General features: G+C 34.8%; 2 protein-coding genes across 4 annotated transcripts in view; one reads left to right on the top strand and one right to left on the bottom strand.

Moving 5' to 3' along the window:
• LOC114942841 (uncharacterized) overlaps positions 1-21537 on the bottom strand; it is a 253515-nt gene that overhangs the window by 225100 nt on the left and 6878 nt on the right. For all 3 annotated transcript variants that reach the window (XM_085482053.1, XM_085482054.1, XM_029318290.2), the window contains exon 2: positions 11671-14920. In XM_085482053.1, the coding sequence (XP_085338179.1) occupies positions 11671-14856 (3186 nt within the window). In that variant the 5' untranslated portion in view covers positions 14857-14920. The remainder of the gene's footprint in view (positions 1-11670; positions 14921-21537) is intronic.
• Positions 5061-7164, top strand: LOC114942842 (retinol dehydrogenase 11-like). The gene is made up of 6 exons (XM_085481943.1): positions 5061-5286; positions 5564-5645; positions 5876-6180; positions 6295-6414; positions 6616-6832; positions 6922-7164. Exons 1-6 carry the CDS (start codon positions 5169-5171, stop codon positions 7067-7069), a joined length of 990 nt encoding a protein of 329 aa, XP_085338069.1. The 5' UTR covers positions 5061-5168; the 3' UTR covers positions 7070-7164.

The following is a 21537-nucleotide window of genomic DNA, read 5'->3' on the forward strand; positions in this document are numbered from 1 at the left end:
CCATTGCAAACTTATGTAGAATCCTACATTGCAAACCCATGTACAATAGAATTGTATGAAAAATTATCGATTATAAACCCACGTACAATCGTAACAAATGTAATGAAATAAAAAAAAATTGCGACAAGTAAAAGTAGAAACTTGTACCAGTGGAAAATTAAAGTTGCAGACATATATATAGTCGTATAATGAATCAGTAAAAATTTAAATTTGCAAATGTAGAATCGTACCATAAAAAAACTTATCTTTTAAAAAAAAAAAGATAAACAAGATGCCAAGTCCATTAATATAAAATAAAAAGAAATAAAAAAATTGTAGTTAAAAAAACTGGGCGCGTTGCTAAGTTTCAAAATTACAATGCACCTTAAAGTAACATTAATTAATTTAAACACAAAACATATTTTAACTGCAATGAGTTTAAAAATAACAATTTAATTTTAATATCATTAGAATATTATTTAGCAGCGCGCCCAGTTTTTTTAACTATAATTTTTTTATTTCTTTTTATTTTATATTAATGGACTTGGCATCTTGTTTATCTTTTTTTTTTAAAAGATAAGTTTTTTTATGGTACGATTCTACATTTGCAAATTTAAATTTTTACTGATTCATTATACGACTATATATATGTCTGCAACTTTAATTTTCCACTGGTACAAGTTTCTACTTTCACTTGTCGCAATTTTTTTTTTATTTCATTACTTTTGTTACGATTGTACATGGGTTTATAATCGATAATTTTTCATACAATTCTATTGTACATGGGTTTGCAATGTAGGATTCTACATAAGTTTGCAATGGATAATTTTTAATACAATTCTACATGGGTTTGCAATGGTTAATTTTTCATAGGATTCTACATGGGTTTGCAATAATTAAATTTTCATAGAATTCCACATAGGTTTGCAATGGATACGATTCTACATGGGTTTGCAATGGTTAATTTTGCCTAGGATTCTACATGGGTTTGCAATATAGGATTCTACATGGGTTTGCAATAAATAATTTTTGTTAATGGCGTGCCCTTAACTGGTCGCCTTTTTTTACCTTTTTTTAAAGGTGAGTTTTTAGAGATTATATCATTCATTTTTGTATATGTATATTTTCTCGCCTATTTCTACAGGGGGTTTAGGGGGAAATAAGCGAATTTAATAATTTCGGATTGAGATACATTTCCTGAAATAAATAAATCTTAGCAGTATGCTAAGAAAAAATTCATGTTTGCACATTATCTAGTAATTTAATAATTTAACATAAAAACTACATGACCGATTTTGATAAAATCTTCACCAGTACATTTGTATGAATATAGTGTGAATTATTTATGCTACAGCGTTAAATTATAAAATTATTGTAAAAATTATAAAGCGTAAAGAACATATTTTTCTGTACGACAAGCACATTTTTAGAAGTTGCAAGACGATTGCATATAGCCTATGTTACTTAGGAAGATCTAACTACTAGCTATTCAACAGAGAAAGATTTTTTTCAAATCGCCGATTGAGCAATTTCCGAGATTACCCCGAACAATGGAACAAACAAACTTTACCTCTTTATATATTAGTATAGATAATTTGCAATTTAATAATTAAATTGCAAATTACATAAAAATGAATAAAAACGTTAATAGACCAAATTTAATTATACAATTGATTTATATAATTTTTCTACTGTATGCTAAAATTGAATATAAACTTTTTCTTATACTTAAAATAGTTTGATTTAAAAAATTGTATGCATTTGTTTCTAAATAAGAACCAAATGGTTATGCCAGTCCTAATTTCCTAATTGTTATTCTGTATGTCTAGTACATACAAATCGAATATATATACTACAGTGTTCGCAGACACATGTCTAAGAGCAACAATTGAACAATACATATCACATGAATATCTGCAAACTGTATGCGAACAAATATTTTATACATGAATGCTATTTTTCGCTCGAAATGGAAAACCAAGGAAGAGATAAAATAATTCGTATTCGCACAAATAAATATTTTCAAACACAATTTCCTTTATCAAGCAGTAAATTTACTTTAATTGTAAATTGCTAATATAATAAATGTTCTCGAACCAGGCAGTCTTTTTTTTATGAAGACACATGACGATTAAGTATGAGTGAAATATATCGACTGTGCACAATCCGAAAACGGTGAATGTAGACATCGTCTATAAATTATTTTTCGCAGTCTACATGTATATAGATGCTGGACAAAAAGATATAATAAGACGGCAGGTAGAATAAGTTAGAAGATAGAAGTGTGAATGCTAATTGACTTTAATATTATTTTTTCAAGCAAAATTTTATTTTATTGAAATATAATTATGCAAATATTAAGAGTTTTATCATCTTCCCGCTCAATAAAATATGCTAGATGTTGAACTTTGTTTCGCTAGAAAAATATGGGGGGGTAATAAGTAATCTTACCTTAACTAAAATAAGTACACAATAAATAAATATACAATTTTATTTTATAAACATTCTATGCACAAAATGTGATTTAATGTTTTCTATGCAAAATAAGATTCATTATTTATTGCCTTATACATTTTTTTAAAATAATGTTTCCAGCATCTATCGTATCATATTTTCTTTGTAAAGTAAGATTATCGCATCGTAACAAGTCACAAAGCCAAATAGAGTCCACAGCATATAAATATAATAATAATAATATAAATAGAATAATGAAATACTTATTATTAGCATTTTCATATTTATATTTTTAAAATATGAAACTATCAATTATCAACGTTTATCGGTACTTTTTTCTTCATAACATATAGACATATATATTATATATAAATAAATTATGTCAAGGCTATCGAAAGTATGTTTTCTAATGTAAATAAATATCAAATAAATTCTTTGATCGAATTTGTCTCTAAATATCGACATCAATTTAGAGATGCACAATTTATTTTTTTTCTATTAATTTTCTATATTCATACAATAGGAACATTTATTATAAATATTCTCCTAAAGCCTTTCTTTATCAAAAAAAGTTATTCCATAAAAAATATAAAATTTAAAGATTGGTATTTATATGTATGTTATAAGGTAGCAATTGCCAGTCATGTATATTTTATATTAATTTTTCTAATTTAGCATAATTTTTCTATAATTTTTTCATCATTTAAATTTTGAAGTATAAAAAATTATATATGTATATAAGTACCGTCCCACTACCGTATCCCACTACCGGGTACCGGTACGCACTCACCCACGCACTCACAAATTTATCGATCGATTTTCTCAAAATCGGTACCAAAATTTTCGAAATTTTTAGAGAATGGCTACTATATGATTTTTTTATTTTTACAACCCTACCCACTCACCCACAAAAATGTCATGTATAGAGAGATTTTGTAAATTAGAGAATTCTAAAATTGTGATATCTGGGGGAGGGAAAACAATTAAAAAAATTTTTTGATGTATTTCTACATAGCACAGACTTAGTTTGTCTGACCGCATATATGAAAAGATTGAATAAATTATAATATTTAATAATATGTTATTAATACATTATTAGATAACATTTAAGCCAGCGCAAAAATAATATATAAATTTAAAAAAATTAGACATGCTTTAAGGCCCGCGCGAAGTGCGGACCGAAAAGCTAGTATAGTATAAAGTATGAAATATGTATATAATATAAACGTTTTACGTCAAATATTGCAAGAAAATAATTTACATAAAAGAATTACATGTATATATAATGGTCTTATTAAAAAAATTAAGTTGATCTTGAAGACTCCTAAATTTGACAAAGAGGGTTATGGTTAAGATTCACTATAAAGCATTTCCCCCTAAACTCTAAAATTTTTGTATTCGACATTTTTTTTGTCATATTGCTTCTCTTTCGAGATAACTGCGTCAATTAATTAAAATATAACGACAAACAGAAGCAACAAAAAAGTAAATTATCAGAGCCGAAAATTAAAACATATATTGTGTGTGTGTGTGTGTGTGTGTGTATGTGTTAAACGAAGTGATACATATGCGAAATTTACGATTCCTTGATTTGAGCTTTCAAATCAATCACCTAAGTATCACTAATTTACGGTTAATTTAAGGATTTTCAGTGTGCTTTAAAATAAATAATAAATAATTTTTATTTTCTAGTCCGTTATTTCTTACAATGATTTCTGGTAAGCATCGAATACTATTGAATGTGCCTTTTAACTTTTCTTTGTTCAAGATGTTTTTTCATTCGGTATAATTACAACTAATATGTAACATGACATTGTAGGGAATGTAACCTACATACATGTTACATGCAAAGAGGTTACATGTCATCAAATCTGACATCTGATCTGACACATATACCTAACATCATGGATCATGGAGCGACATACTATCGCCGTCTGTTGTAAAACGTGCGAGATGGACATTTCCAATGCATGCATCTATTCATGTGTTGTGTACGTGTGATATATGTGTGCGCATGTGTTGTATACGTGTGAATACGTGTAGCACGATACTACTATGTTTGCGTGGTCGATGATGACGGGGACGTTTCTTAAAAGAAATTTTTCATATTTCGACTTTGCAATTATATATCTCTGCTTACAAATCACGTAGAGCAGAAATAAAGACACTTTTATTATATAATTCAAACTCAATCTATCGATTAAGTTTAGTATAAACTCGATTGCTTCAGCCGTTATTGAGAATTCGAAATATTATAAAGAGTCAAATGTCCGACTCGCGTTAAGATACACGGTGTCTCGGCTACGCCCTTAACTGGTCGCGAGACACTGCCGTATCTCAGCTCGACTGACATTTTAATTTTTACTCGATGTCAAGTTCATAAGTATATGCGCTCTTTCATAATGAATAATTGTTTTTTATTCGACCAAACTATCGATTAATAAAACGTCGATAGTGTCCAGCGTTGTAAAATATATATTTTAAAATATTTTAACATATTTTTATCTATGCGGAGCAAAAATTAATAACAAATGTAAAAATAAAAAATTGAACAATTTGTTGTATCTGCGCAGATTCATTGCGCAACTGTCACTTGACGTAAGCGTAGTATACATATAAGAGAGCTCCTTCTCCGTGCTTACATTTTACAATCGAAGATAGAGTGTGTTGCGTGGAACTAAGTGAGTGAATGGAACATATATAACAGTATATTAGTAACAAAAAGACACCAGAAAATGTGGTTGTTTAAGAAAATGTGTACAAGTGTAGTGCGTCTTGATGGCAAAACTGTAGTGATAACTGGAGCAAATAGCGGTATTGGTAAGGAAACTGCCAGAGATGTTTATGGAAGAGGTAAATATCATAAACGATATTAATTATACATAAATAAAATATTTTTTATTTGTCCTACAACTTTCAAATTATATAAAGTGAGAATTATAATTAGACAAGATTTTAGAATCATAATATAGAATACATTATATAGAATTTTAATATAGAAAAGTAAATTTTTTAATGTATAATATAAATAAAATATAATTTTTTCGGTTGTTTCGAATATTTATTTTAATTATAACGAAAGTTTTCTAAATAAATATTCAATCGTAATTAAATGTATGCGCACATTTAGGCGCTAGAGTAATTATGCTCTGCAGAAATTTGGAACAGGCAAACGAAGCAATTGAAGATATAAAAAATAATCCACCTTCAAGGTAAATATGTCATATATAAAAATATGTCATAAGAATTAATTAAATTAGCGGTTATTATTTATTTTAGGGTCTGTATTAATTATAAATTATTTACAAATTAAAATGAGATCTTTCTTCTTTTTCTTGTTCTATTTTTTGTGTTTTTTATATAAAAAATTTATATTTATTTTAATAAAACTTTCGCGCAATGAAGAAGATAATATAAGGAAACTATCTTTTGTATTTTTTAGAATTAATAAGGACAAATATCAAAGTAATGCAGGCCAGCTTGTGACTTATTCCCTTGATCTATCGAGTTTGAAAAACGTGAGAGAGTGCGCTAAAAATTTACTGATGAAAGAAGCATTCATTCACATACTTGTAAACAATGCCGGTGTGGCTATGCTTCCATATGAAAAAACGAAGGATGGAATTGAGATGACGTTTCAAGTAAATTATCTTGGACATTTTCTTTTGACACTTTTATTGCTGCCAAAAATGCAATTGTCTTCTCCTAGCTGCAGAATAGTCAATGTATCATCATTTACTTACATGTGTATGTAACAATATCGACATCAGTGTGTAGCATTTACAAAAAAATAAGAATATTGTTAATTAAACTGTGTTTATTAATTTTAAACATACTTATAAGAGAAACGTTCTATTGCAGTTGGCGATATATATTTTGATGATATTAATCAGGAAAACTCGTATACACCTTATAGAGGTTATTTTCAAAGTAAATTGGCAAATATATTGTTTACGAAGGAACTCGCTCATCGATTGAAAAGTAATACTAAAAAGAGATATATCTTTTGTAATAATTCGCAAACGGTTATTCTTTTTCTTGTGTGTGTTTTCTTGTGTGTTAACTGTGTAATTATATTAATAATTTTATAAAAGAAAATAGTAAAACGAATGAATTAAATAGATAGATAGATATAGAATAAATTAAATAAGAATTAAATAAATAAAATATTTTAATTTACAGAAGCAGATATTCACGGGATAAACGTATATTCTTTGCATCCTGGTCTTATACCGACAAACATAACACGGCATTCTAGTAACACCTTATTTCCAGGTGCAGCTTTTATTTATAATTTTTTAACATGGCTATTGTTTAAGTCTCCCGAAGAAGGAGCACAAACAACGATATATTGTTCAGTCGATGAAAAAACGGCTAATGAAACTGGACTTTATTATTCGTAAGGACATACTATTTATTATAATGTATAAATTGTTTATAATATGTTAGATAAGCTTTCTTTGTTTTTTTTCTTTCTTTATTATATAGAGATTGCAATGTCAACATTCCACGATGGAGAGCAAGAGATGATCAATACGCTAAAAACTTATGGGATATATCCTGCAAGCTTCTGCATTTAGAGCCAGAAGAAAATTTGAATACATTTTTGCAAACCGTTTCACGTCAAATGTTGTAAAGAAATATTTCTCTTTTTTTCAAACTGCGATAAAACAACTAATAAAGCAACGAAATTACCATAACTATGTATAGAATAAATTTTATTTCAAAATTTCTCTGTTGATAATTTTTCCTATTATTAATTGCTTGCTAAATAAATATGATTAGTATACTATATCAATCTCTATTCGAATCTTTTATCGTATATTTTTTTTCTTAAAAACAGAAAATATATAAATATCTCTTGTATTTTTTTACACATAATTTGAATTCATACATTGTAGTATATATCGTATATCTGTATATATGATACTTATATTATATTAACATTGCGTTGATTACGTATCGTTAAAGACGAAAGATAGTTAATTCTATGAACGTATAACTCTATTAATTTTTACAGATCAAATGATCGATAATACATTTGTAGATCATGATGAAATGACCTACAAATGTATTATCAATTTACTGAAGTTATATCAAATTGCAAAAAAACATGAATATGTATATTCACTAGTCTTGGTTTTCAAACTATGTAGTTTGATACGTATGTAGACCACGGTTGTATGCAAAAGAAAGATAGAAAGTGAAAGGCACACGCATCAAGTTGCATATAATACCTGTAAATATATTGATATATACTTTGTTATAGCATTATCGTATTACATAAAAATTATAATAACATTGAATGCATCAAAAATTGTTTTCTTAATTCTTTGTGATTTTAATTGATCGTTATGTCGCACCAAAGGAATTTCTGATATATACATATAATACTTAATTCTTATATATACATATATAAGGCTTTATGATGGCCTATGAAAAGTTTCTAATTTTTTTCTTGATATCGCAGCATTGTTTGATCTATGTCGCGAAAGCAGAAAAAGATAAGAAAGCCTAATGATATGAAATTCAATATAATATATTGATAAACATTTTATATATACAATATATATATATATATTTTCTATGTATTATATCGAATAATTTTCATTATACAATTGTTATTAAAATGCATACCGAAATTCCAAAACGCGAGTATTACAGGATGTACAGTTTTATCCAGAATATAGATCTCTTTTGCGAAACTGCAGTTGACAGTGCGCTTGAACTTAATCGAGGCCCGAGGGAGAGCGAAAGAGTCCGCCTGTATTCGCTCTTTGAAGGGAAAACCGTCACATTAATCTCTCCCATTAACGCTCGCAAGTAAATATCTCCTTTACGGTCGATTCAATACTGGCGATTCGCGAAAACGTCCTTTTCACCGGGAGCTAGATGAACTTTTTGAGAGAGGGCTGCTGCATCGCGCGGACGATAAATCGTTGATGCATTCGCCGCGACGATACGTTCCGTCGCGTATAACGACGGTTGCAGAAATTGCACCACTTATCTCACATGTCACGTTCAGAATTTGTGCATCGCAATATTCACCGAAGAAAAATGGTGGACGACGCCGATGTAACAGTTAATTATTTTCAAATTCCATTCTCTTTTACAGTTTATTTGATCGTTATTTTACTGCGAAAAAAATATTCGGGATTATTATTATATTAAGGTAAAAATAATCGAGAAAGATATTGAGTGATTCGATAGAATTTAAACCCGTAATATTTAATTCCGCCTTCATTTTTTCACATAGACAGGCAATATCTGGCAAATATGGATAATTGTATTTTTTTTTATATCGTTATTCTTTTTTCAATATATCACAAAGTGAATAAAATTGCATACGTGTCGCGTAATGCATCAGAAATATAACAGAAAATTTTCCATCAACGACGTTATATAAAAGCATATTAGAGGGAAACGAGTTGATCGCGTCTTTGAAGGTCAACGTCGCAAGGAAAGGAGGAAGAGAGCGACCTCGTCCTGCGAATCTCGTTAAGGGCGAGTCTCGCATTTACCCCTGGCTCTCGAGACGCATTTGCACGCGCGGAACAATTTATTGCACCTTTCTTGCACGTTAAAGCGTACTATGAACCGCATACCTTATGCTAGGTTCCCAGCTGGGTCGAATCATAAATCGTGCGACTCTCTCTCTCTCTCTTTTCCTCTCCTTATCTTTGTCTGTCTCTCACCCTCGGTCCACTACGGTCACCCTTATTTCTTACACGACGAGTCGAGAAATCCTCTCCTCCGTACACCTTTAAAAGCGGTCACGAGCAATGTCCAGAGTCTCCTTCGTCGGGATATGTACGATGAGTTCTCTTTTACTCTCGACTCGTCCATGAGGTATTCTGATAGTTTGACTTAAGATATCTTAAGTCAAATAATCAGAATGTAATAAATTATACATGGAAGTTGCTAATTTTTTGCTTTTTTTGTAAAGAAATTTTTTGTTCAAACTATTAAAAAATTACGAATGTTAAATATGCTTTATTCTTGAGCGCCGCATTTATCAATATCATTTTAAAAACTTTTTTATACTTATTATGCAATAAAAAATAGCAAAAAAATGTTGGTACTATGAATATTTTGCTCTGACTTATGTATATGCTATGTTTAACAAAGCTATTATGGCTTAATCTTAATTTATAAGCATTCGTAACTTTTTAATAGTTTGAACAAACATTTTTTTACAGTAAAAAAAACAAACAATTAACAAATTAATTTCATACATAATTCATTATGTTTTGATAATTTGGTTTAGATGTTTTAATATACCTTTGTCCGTGTCTGTTATTTAAATCTTTGCTCCACGTGTGTTTCGCGCACATTTTTATCATTCGCGTCTATATTTTACGTTTTTACGAGCTGTACCATTTGGAACATGTATATACTACATACCTGCGTGTTGCAGTCACAATATTTATCCATCATGCAGCTGCATGATGCCTTCGAAACAAAGTTAATATTTGTATCAAAGGCTATATAGTTTATATTAAAGAAAGAAATATCTCTCTTTCTTTCTCTCTCTCTCTCTCTCTCTCACTTACTCTCGCTCTCTTTATTGACAAATGCAAAATTGAAAAATATTTTTTTACAAATATTTTTTTTGAAGACTATTTTTTTAAAGACGACTATATATATATTTTTTTTTTTTTTTTTTTAAAAAAGCTCTTCCAGCGTGGCTATTCCGGAACCGGAATTTTTATTGAAATTCCTTTTGTATGCGGTAGAGTTATCTTTCGATCCGATAGACACGATGAAATAACGTCATCGACATCGATATCAAAATATCGCGAAATACCAGCGGTACGCATCTCGCATATCTCAAATCGGGTCTGGCGAATTATCCTTTCGCATCCTCTGCATTCTGCATTCGGAAATGAAATATTACGCTCTCTCCCCTTTCTCCCTCTTTTCGAGGAAAATTTGATATGCCGAGACATTTGCGGAGCACGCGAATCCCATTATATCACATTTATGGCGACCGCGACGCTGAAACTTGATAATTACATTACGTCACAATGTTCTTTTATGACACGCGACATTAGTAAAATGGCGACATTTTGCACGTCTTATAAGTCGCTTAGGTCGATGATGCATCTTTTACAATTCTCATAAAACACGTGCTATTTGTTTTATTAACAGATCTCAATTTTTATACTAGCTGAGATAATTCAATTATACACACACGCAAATATTATTTATCAATTATCATTCTTAAATCATCAATTATCATTCTTAAATAATATTTAAATAATTTCTCATTTTTATTTTCTCTATTAAATATTGTAGCTTTTTATCTCTACATATTTCACTCTTATATAAGAAAAGTTATATATGTTTATTTAAATATACACTTGTATAATGCGATGCAAGAATCATTTGTGATTTTTATAAAAAGACGAAAGAATAATTAACTGATGAACTCGTAAATTATGACTTTTTATAATTATAAGAAATAATTATTATATATATATATATATATTTCTTTTTGTTGTACAATATTGCAATCTCATTTATCTCACTATCATGTTTAGCTCGATTAATTCTGTTGATTATATTATCGGAAAATTAGGATTCGTACTGTGTTAAATAACTGAATATTGACAATGCGACAACACGTAAATAGTATCGTGTCGTTGTGTAAACATTTTGGTATATTTGTTACCTAATCGGAATAAAGAGCCGAATGAAACGAACAACTTCGATTATACGCCGGGCGTGTAATTACCGAAAGAGCCTGCGGATTCGTCGCGCAAACTATCGTGTAGCGGCACGCGTGTAATTATTGGTTTACTGTCAAGCATATCTTGTTGGCAAGTTTTATCGCGACTAAAACGAGACAGTATTTCGCGGCGGGGAGAAACAATCGATACGAAAACCGAATCGCGCATTGTCGATTCATCAGGATTGAATTTCAACCGCCGGATAAACTTTTTTTTTTTTTTTTTTTTTTTTTTTTTTTTTTTAATTACTGCTGATGAATGCATGTTATTTGTTACAGCAATTCACTTTTTACGATTATACGAAAACATGAAAGATTAATGACTTAATATAAATATGTTAAAATATGTATTTATATGTACCTATATTTCGTATTAATGAAATTGTAATGAAATATTATCGATTTTTTTTAAATGTTGAATATTTCAACAGTTCGATGATGAATCGTCAAACTAACGTAAGTTGTTAATCTAATATAAAAACATGTAAAATGTCTATATCACTCACCGTCTTTAACGCCTCGAAGTCTCCCTTCTTCAGCATTTCTATCAATCTCTGGTGATCCATTTCCTCCTTCGTCATATATAGTTTTCCGTTCCTCAGTTTCTCGTTCTCGTAATCGTCGCACAGAATATTATGAAAATTCACCTGTTGAACACTATGATACACTTTTGTTTCGGTTGAAATTTCAGGCAAATCTTGCTCAAAACGTAGATTTTTAACAAGAACTTCATTGATCACTGCACCACGCTCTTCAGCATTCTTCGCTGTCTCTTCAACGCGGTCTTGCGTATTTTCACCAAACTGAAGTCTATTCTGAGAAGAATCCCCTTCATTCTTCGACCTCGAGCTTCTTTGATTCTCTAGTTCGTCGATAGGAATTGTAGCAGTTGACAGATTACTATTTTCTCGCGAATGAATCGTCGATCGGTTCTGATCTTCTCGCGATGCGTTTTGATAGCCAGTTACTAGATCTTGAAGAGCCATCGTTGCCTCGTCCGAATTTTGTCTAATGTCTTCCTTGGATTGTTTCATTTCCACGGATCGAGACTGGACGTTTGACTTGACATTTGACTTGACATTTGACTTGACATTACCCTGACAGGATGTTTGAAAAGTCGCGAAAGTCCTCGCGGACTCGTTAAAGACAACCGGATGTTGCTGCTCCTTGGCATAAATCGACGAATTATCCTTCCTTTTATCCGTCGAATCTCTCGACCTACCGTTCGGCAAACTTTGCTGCACCTTCAGGCACTGCTTCAACCCAATTTCCGGATATTTGCAGGCCGAATCCTCGCTCTTCCGATCGTCCTCCACGATAGTCTCGAGATGTTCGTGTCGCGACTCGTCCTCGAGAATCGTCGACGTTTCCTTCACGGGCGAGTCTCGATCCAATCTGGAAGCGCCGATTCTTTCCCCGTAAGGCGACACCGGTAGCGACGGTCTAAGGATCGATTCCAAATCGTCCGCGTGAATCACTTGTGGCTGCAGACTACGTTCGTAAATCCTCTCCACGTGATCGGGCGAGGTGTAACGCGTAATTTTGCCGGACGAAACAGCTTCGCAGATCGTGGGTCTCGTAACATTTTGTTCGTTCGATTGTTTCTGCGAATCGCTCGTCGCGATATAGGCACGACTGTTAGGCTTGAAGCTCGACGAAGACGCGCCGATCGGCGCCTTCGCTCGATCCTGCGTTTCTACATCTCGCGAAGGAGACATCCCGAGATCCTTGCGCGAGAGGACAGGTGGTTTTTTATTAATCTCCATCTGCGACGTTCCTCCGATCTGGCGACACCTGATTCTTGGGTCGCCACGTGACTCCGCTCGGCCTTGAAGGGCGCGCACGTGGGCGCCAACTGTCAAATCGTACATCGGCTGCTCCGGTCGCGACTGATCGATCGATCTGGCCTCCTTGCGGAGATCGCTGGAAATCTGAAGTCGACGTCGCGGTTCGATCGCGACCCCCGATTCCATCGGGCCGATTCTCGACGATGAGTTGTCTCGGGTATGATCGGTAGCGCAACTCGTTGACGCTTCGGTCGATTTACAGGTCGCCTCGACTGCTTTATCGGCGGCGGCAACTGTTGCAACGAATCGCGGCGTCGGTCCGCTCGCCGTTGCAGTTGGCCGTCTACTTTCTCCGTCCTTATTTGGTGAGATCGGCTCACCTTGGTTATCAAGGCTGCCCTTCGAGAAGCCAGTTCCGCGCGGCGAACGCGGATCAGTCTCCTCCTTAACGAGCAAACGTGCCACCGCGGAATTCTGATCCGCGCTATTCCCAGAACGCTTCAGCGATGGCTTTCTGCAGGAAATGATTGACGTCGCTGTCGTCGACGTGATGGTAGACACTTCGGCTATCTTGGAGCTATTAACGATCGCTCTACCGTGATTAGATTCGCTTTTCGTCTTCGCTAAATTCGCAAACCTGCCATCAGCCGAGCTTTTCTCTTCGGAATTTAGTTCGGCGCGTCTAGATCTGAAGCTCGAACCGAAGGGCTCTCTCTGAGGGATTCTAGAAGCCGGGCTGGAATCGCCAGATCTCAAAGGGACACTCGACTGAGCACCGAAACCGTAATCCTGCTGCTTAACTTTGTTCCTTACAGCGAGATATTCTTTGTACGCGCCTCTATTGGTGTTCACGCCAACGTTTACTCTGTCCGGTCTGCCACGCTCCAGTTTACGATCCATCCGAGTCAGATCGTCGTAACTTGACGAAGTTCCACCGTTCAATCTATTCTTCGCCTCGTCGATCGAGCGCGATCGCGAGTCTTGGACGCGATATCGTCGTTGGCTCTTCTCGGCGCTGCTGTTGGATCTCGTCAAGGGTTTCTCGCGAGGTGACACCGGGAAATTCTGACTGTGCGCCTGATTCAGCCACTCGTCCACTCGCTTCTGGACCTCTCCTTTCCGCAGCAGGATCTCGGGCATCTTCGAACAACCGCTCTCGATCGCGTCCGTCGTCGTCGACGACGCGAAATTGTCCTGTTGATGTACTTTACTGGAATCCTTCTGTCTGTCCCGCGAACGCTGCCTCACCTGAGTCTGCTGGTTCACCTTCAACACTGGCTGAATCCTCTCCCTCGTCGGGAGGATCGATTTAACGTGAACTCTCGACAGCTTCGATCTTTCCTGTTGCTGCTGTCGCTTCTGCTGATCCATTATGATCGCCTCGAAGTTGGTCACGTTGATATTTCCGACGTCGCTAAGGTCCGAGGATCTGCAATAATCCAGATCCTCGTACTCGTCCAGAATATTGTTCACCGATTGCGCGTCGATCGAGCTGGTGCTCTTCGACTTGTTTCTCGCGACGCTCTCGTCGCTGCTCGAGTTCTCGTTCTGGTCCCGGCTGATCTGTCGCTTGGGTCGCGGCCTCGGCTTCTGATACCTGAGCACCGCGTTCTCGATTCCCTCGTAATTCTGGTCCCTCCTCGAGGCGGACGATTGTCGCGCGTGACGTTGCTGAAGCGACTCCCGCCGATGATTGAGCATTTTGCCGTCGTCAGACGCCGACGGACCGGAAGCCCAAAAGGTCGTGAAACTCCGCACGTTCCGCGAGCACGCGTCGTCTCCCGCCGCGACGTTCGTCAACCTCCTCGACGTGATCCATGAAGCGGTCGGACGAGAGGCGCCGATAGGTGCATCCTCGTCGGCGAGGCAAATGTCGCTGGGTTTCGAAGCTATTTCATCGTTCATCTTCTATCGCAGGGCGGCATCTTAATTCTTATCGAAGAGAAGGAATATCGGTGACCAGGAGATTCTGAAATGAAAATATTTCGCTATTAAACAATGTTTGAACATATCTATAGGTATGGTGTTTCATCATTTTATAAATGTGCGAGGGAATATTTTTCAATTACACGAAAAAATTGTTGAAGTATTCGACACACGAGAAAATAAATTTTTTTAAGTTAAACAATTTTAATTAAGAGAAATTCTTTAACATATGACAATGTTGCGTCATTGTTGGAAAATATATACGAACGCGAAGTATATAATCAGCTGAAAGTAGAAGCTCGTGCAATTTTATTGGCTAATTTATCAGTCCTGATAACGTGATTAACTTGGCGTAAAATTTTAGAAACTGCGCTTCGCTCTGAGAGCGAGTACCAGAAATTATCTACTGGAAAACGGTTCCTGTAACTGCTTTCGCAAATCTAGCGTAATAAACTCTCAAACTCGCGGACGCGCGGCGCAAAGCGGCCGGCGAAGAACGTTCTCCTCGTTAATTTTTCACCTAGCACGGAAATTTACGTGCGTGCTCCGCTAAATGGCCCCGCCGCCGCCGCATTTCCACTGCATGCCTCACATGCGCATTAGGCGCCGCTTTAATTTGCAAAAGAGAAGCCCGACCGACCTTCCTAATCCATCGTTTTGCCAACGAGAGAGCGCGGCGCAAAAAATATACGGTGCCGTAAATAATAATCATAATTTGAGAAAATCTGATATAAATATAATTATAAATTTAGCGAAGAATTTAAAAATATATATAATATATATATGGACGCTTTAAATGTTGTGAACGAGAGGAATTACAAGTTCGGGGTTGCAAAAACTCGGGGATGCTTTCGTAAAATTTAAAGCGTTAAATTTAAAGTTAAAATTTCGGCAAAATTCGCCAATTTCAAACTCGACCACGTTCCGGAAATCGGCGATAAATAGCAGAAGGCGCGCTTCCGTATATAACGATTGCGCCGATCCGACACGTGTCGGCGGCACGTTCTGTCGTTCATAGAATTTCCGGCAGTTGACCGATATCCGGTTTGAATTAATTCGGTTCCTCAACTCAGGGACAGTAAATATTATAATACGTCCGCTGTGGAGATCGTGCGTGGAATATATAGTTAAAAAATCCAAAAACGAAAGTTAATTCGCTCGTGATCAATAATATGAAATAACATGATTTTTCTATAAAAAGAAATGTATTTCAATCACAGATTTTATTGCAGAAATATCATCAAAGTATCTTGAATATTTTTCTATGTAATATATAAATAACAGTTTCATAAAATACGATGATTCATCTAAATTGCTTTTATTTTAATTAATATTTTCCCTGGATCGATCAAAATAATTTTTTTCTTGACAATTTTTCTGTAAAGCACTCAGGAAGGAAATTAATATGGATGAGCAATTTAACCGGACCATCCTGTTTATGTACAATATACAAATATTAATTGGTATTGATTGTATTTCACAAGAGAGATTAAGCTAAAATATTTCCAAACAACGCTAAAATATAGAAAATACAATGGAACAACAGACATGAATAATTTCGTCATAAACAGAAAATAAACTTCGATTTAAATTTCGCTTCAATTTAAATGTTATTTGCGTGTGCGTATTGAAATTTTATTTTATTTCAATTATGTCAATTTTTAATTCTCTGTACACATTTTCCTTGGGGATTATAAAACCTCTCGGGTGAGGAGAGGTCGCGATAACGCACGTCGATAAATGTAAATTAACATAATTAACAGGACTAGATTTGAAAATCTGACTCACGTGGATGAGGGATATTAAATGCATAGCGGCGCGAGCCTGAAATATAAATTAAACAAAACGTATTTAATGGAGCGAGTTTAAACGAAAATGCGAAAAACCATGCTGCTTATCGGAAACGCCGGTTCGGATCAATGCAAATTGCGTATTTTCCGCAAACAATTGGTTTTCAACGGCGATGTATCATCCGACCGACGTGAATAAAGGTCGAACCCAGCGCTAAATATTCATAAAACAGTAAACGATAAGAGGAATCGAAGAGGCGGGAAAAAGAGAGAGAGAGAGAGAGAGGAGAAGAGATGTAATCGGATAAATGTACAATATTCGCGAGACGTGTAAAAAAGGGATGGTGGATTTTATTCCATTTAATCACGATTTGTTGCGCGCGGTAACGATCGATATATACATACATCCAACATACGTCGGTGTAATTCGGCAGTCTCGGCTAAAATCGGCAAATGCGCCAGGTAAATATTAAATGTGAAATCGCGCGAGGGATCGACTAACATTGCCGACTCCCCACGGGAAAGGGTAGTTGCAATTCGCACGAGACGGTATAAGACTGGGAGCGCGTAAATTGAATTAAACTGTCGCGGCTTTTCGTGCCGTATTACGATGTTACACCGGAGCTCTAATGATTCCCACGCGAACGCACACACTTACATATGTTACATGCACACACGTCTGCTTTGAAGCCTCCCGGCTGGAATTCTACTTTTAGATCGCAGATTACGCGTAACGCACCGCGTATAGTAGCGTAACGTGTATACGTGAGTCATTCATATAGCACGGTGAGATCAATCTTTAATTAAACGCCGGAATCGCGAAATGAACATTCGACAAAAAGGAATTCGATTGATTTAATTCGAGTTAGCCTCGTTTAGTGCGTTTTGCGCAATTTCCTCAAATTTGCCATATTGAAATAAATTCGTCTCCCGTGTAACGAGACTCTATATACTGGAATGAAAGAGCAGAAACGCGGATAATGAGGATATCGTGAAAAATGGAGAGGTGCGGGCGAGAACAAATTTTTCTCGAAAATTTATTTTTTTTTTTTTATAGGTTCTAATTATGTTCTGCATTACGTCATATGCAAATGAGAGCAAAGATCGAGCTCGCGCGGGAGAATATTAATTCCGATGAAACGTTCGCCGCGCTTGCGCCCCAGGAATGCGAGGTGTGTTAGCCGGCGTAATTAACGGTACTGTAAAATTCAGGTGTTTCCGCGAATGCACTGACCCGAATCTTCTACGCGCGCACTAGTGCGCGCGGCACGCAAAGGTGACTATGATTTGCTCGTAATTACTCACGAATCATAGGCACTCGTCGCTCGATTTAGCTCGCGATATCCGTCGATGAATCCTCGACATTCCTCTGGCAACTCTTGCAGTGGATTAAAATCACAAAACATTAAAAGTGAAAGATCACGTATATAACTTTCTTCTTCTACACGGAGAGAATTTTCTCTTTGAGAGAAAAGAGTTTCTCTGATTAATATTTACCGCAAGAAACAAGAGTAATATGTGCCATAGTAAATTTTACTATGTACAGAATTAAATTAATCGAATATATTTTATATCTTATTGTGTAGTAAATATTAATATTTTTATTGTGGGAAATATTAATCAGAGAAACTATTATAAAATCAATAATGAAATCAGTAAAAAAATTAAGCATTTGCTCTCCTTTCAAAAACACTATTTGCATATTTAATATAAAAAATGAAAATAAAAAAATAAAATTTAAAAAATTAAGAAAGAACAAAAAATTAATTATACCCTCTCCTGGAAAATATTGTCCCACGATTACCATGATTTTCAGGGTAAGTTCGAAAAGAAAATTTTCTCTGTGTATCATATAAGTATTGTACTTTGACATAAATCAATCTTTGTCGGTATAAACGAGAATCTGAATTTTTGGGGAGGAAAATGGAAATATTTCGATTCATGGTACGGTACAACGATGATGTTTGCATTACGGTTCATAAAATTTCTTAATCTTAGTCTTGGGAAATTTCGTTTCCCGCGAAACGCCTCTTCAGGTTTGCACGAAGCTCCATAAAAGACAACGTATTCAGTAAACAATAAGAGAATTGTAGGCTGTCAGCGGCAAATAGTCGCCACGCATATACATAATTCATCGATCGACATTCCTGGACGAATCGCAGCGCGCGAGAATCTCTTCCGTCGAGAGATGATAATGGAATGTAAAAATGATTGCGCGCGTGGGCTTAGCCAGCCATGGCGCGATTGCGTAATAACGGGAGACGTTAATCGGCCGACGATCGCGGAAAGAAGCGAATATGTACGTCGGAAACTGACTCGTTAGCCGTGCGTGCGAGGTTCTCTTTGTGCACGCCGTTTAAACCTTTTTAACCTCTTAATTAATCGAGTGACGAGATCTTTGATCTCTCTCTTTCCCCGTCTCAAAGTCTGTAAATCATCTGAATTATTCACGTCGGGGATATTATATCGCTTCAAATTTGTCTTCGTTCCAGAAAAACTGAGGAGATACAGGCGTAAAAAAATTCTACTTTAATGAAAAATATATGAAAACGTATTGCAATGAAAATTAAATGCGGTGCAAAATGGTGAATATATATATATGAAAATGAGAAAAACAATAAACTTTTATCTTCGTTTATTAATCTTTAAATGCGCTATTTTTTTCAAAGTGAAAGATAATTAGAATAATATTGAAAGAGATATACGTGCGCGATATGCTGGAAATAGATTTTTTCAGTATTAATCAACATGTAAATTTAAAATGTATTTTAGCTAATGGAAACTCGTTCCATTAATCGGCTATATAAACTATAATCAATATTAGCCTCGAGGAAAATTCTCTGTGAAATTGTCACGAATATTCTCATGTTGATTAGCGTAGGATGAGCGTGTAAAATAATAATCAATACTATAAATAGAAAATAAATTTTGTTTACCAAGTGTATACCGCAGTATAATATAAAATGTATCAAATGTGCATTTAAAATGAAAACTAATTTCTATACTATATATAATTTCTACATATTTTTTACGACATTTATTCTGATATCAAAAATGTTTATAATTAAAATAAAATGAGAAAATTACTCGTGCGCGTCAAATTGTCTCAGTTTAATCAAGTGTTTGATCATCATGCTGGAAACATTGAGCAGGTTAAAAAAAATTAATTCCAATTTTTTTCGTGTCGCGTGTAATAAACAATATAATTTGTTCAAATATTTTGCTGAACACATTATAGATTATTATTCCGAGTATCATCAATATAATCGTTTTAATCAATCTTTTTCTTGGAGAAAGATACTTAATTATATATTATTAGATTTTTAAATAAAAATATACATATCCGATTATTCAGAAAGAATGATCTGAATACGAAGGAGACACTCGCGCGGAAATCAGCTTTCAGAGTGCTCAATCAAAATAATCGCGGGTGTTTTGTCACTTGCTTCGTCCGCAACTATACTTCTCGCCTATAGAGGCCGGAAGACACGGTCGTTTCCTGCGGTAACGCCTCGGCAATAAAACGTCACATACGAGAATAATCTTATCGAAAATCGCGCGCACGTAATACATACGTGTATGCGTACGTGATTAAGCGCAATCGCGAGGTAACGTTATCTAAGTAAGCGCCAATCCTTTAGGGAGAGATTAATGGCTTTATATTATCTGGTCGATGCAGCGTCGCGATTTTTCAAGCGCAGACGAGAAACTTTCGCCGCGGTTCGTTCATCACTTCGACAACTACTCGTCGCCAAGTATTTCCGATCGCGTATCGCTCGTAACTCAGATCGTCCGCCATTTATACGGTGTTATTAGTAGTCATTATGCGACGCGCGGCTCCATTTTAATATCACGCGTGTCTCATACATAATTACGCACAAACTTATTATTTCCGAATTAAATCATGTACGCCTCGAGCGACGTGATCAATCAAATGCGAGAGATTCTCCCGGACTTTTTCATATCGCTAAAAATAGACAATGAGCCCATTTTGGTATATCGTTTATTTTTAGCTGCAAAGTAGAAGTAGGCTTTCTTTTAATAGTGTTTTATTAAAAGTTTCTTGTCCTCTTTTTCATAGAAAACATTTCTGCTAAAATAATGTCGCGTGATTTTATTTCACGAGACTTTGAAATTCGCTGAGAATCATAAAGTATGAAAATCATATCGTTGGATGCTTCGAGAGCGGCAAACCATCTTTCACGTATCCTTCTTTCCTATATAAATGATCGATTTCGACCGCTCGTTGTCATGATTTCTTTCTTCTAGAAAGAATATATATATATATATATATCGATATCTCTTCCAGCACGAGTGACTTCTGAAAATATTCGACCCTCTTTCACAATCCTCTCGCCTCTTCCTTTCTTCTATACCAATAGGCTATTCACGTCTTTCACAGAGTTGCCTTCGGGGTGGATAACCCGAACGCAACTATGTAAGGCCTATGTAAGGCACACACTCGAGAGTCTTCCGAAGAGCCCGCTATTTCTGCTCACGTGAAAGGCGATATATCTTCATCATTTTTTCATACATAAAAATCCAAGAATATCTAACTTAAATAATATCTAAAAGACAAATTAAATAAGTTAACAAAGTTAAAAACTGTATCGGAAATCTCAAAATTATAAAGCTGCTATATTAGAAAATGATTTTCATTTTTTAGCAATTTTTATTATACATGTAATAGTTTGACATAATCTCTATCAATTTATTAATATTAATAAATTAATATATTACCGTTTTCACACATTATAAAATTGTCATAATATTTAAGTAAATCATATATAATAGAAAAATTACACATTTTGTGTGATCTATTATTTATTGTATATTGTAATGTTAAAATATAATAATATGTTATATCGCA

This window comes from Nylanderia fulva, unplaced genomic scaffold (assembly GCF_048542155.1).
Source record: "Nylanderia fulva isolate GAGA-0341 unplaced genomic scaffold, ASM4854215v1 Scaffold2, whole genome shotgun sequence".
Classification (NCBI taxonomy): Eukaryota; Metazoa; Arthropoda; class Insecta; order Hymenoptera; family Formicidae; genus Nylanderia; species Nylanderia fulva.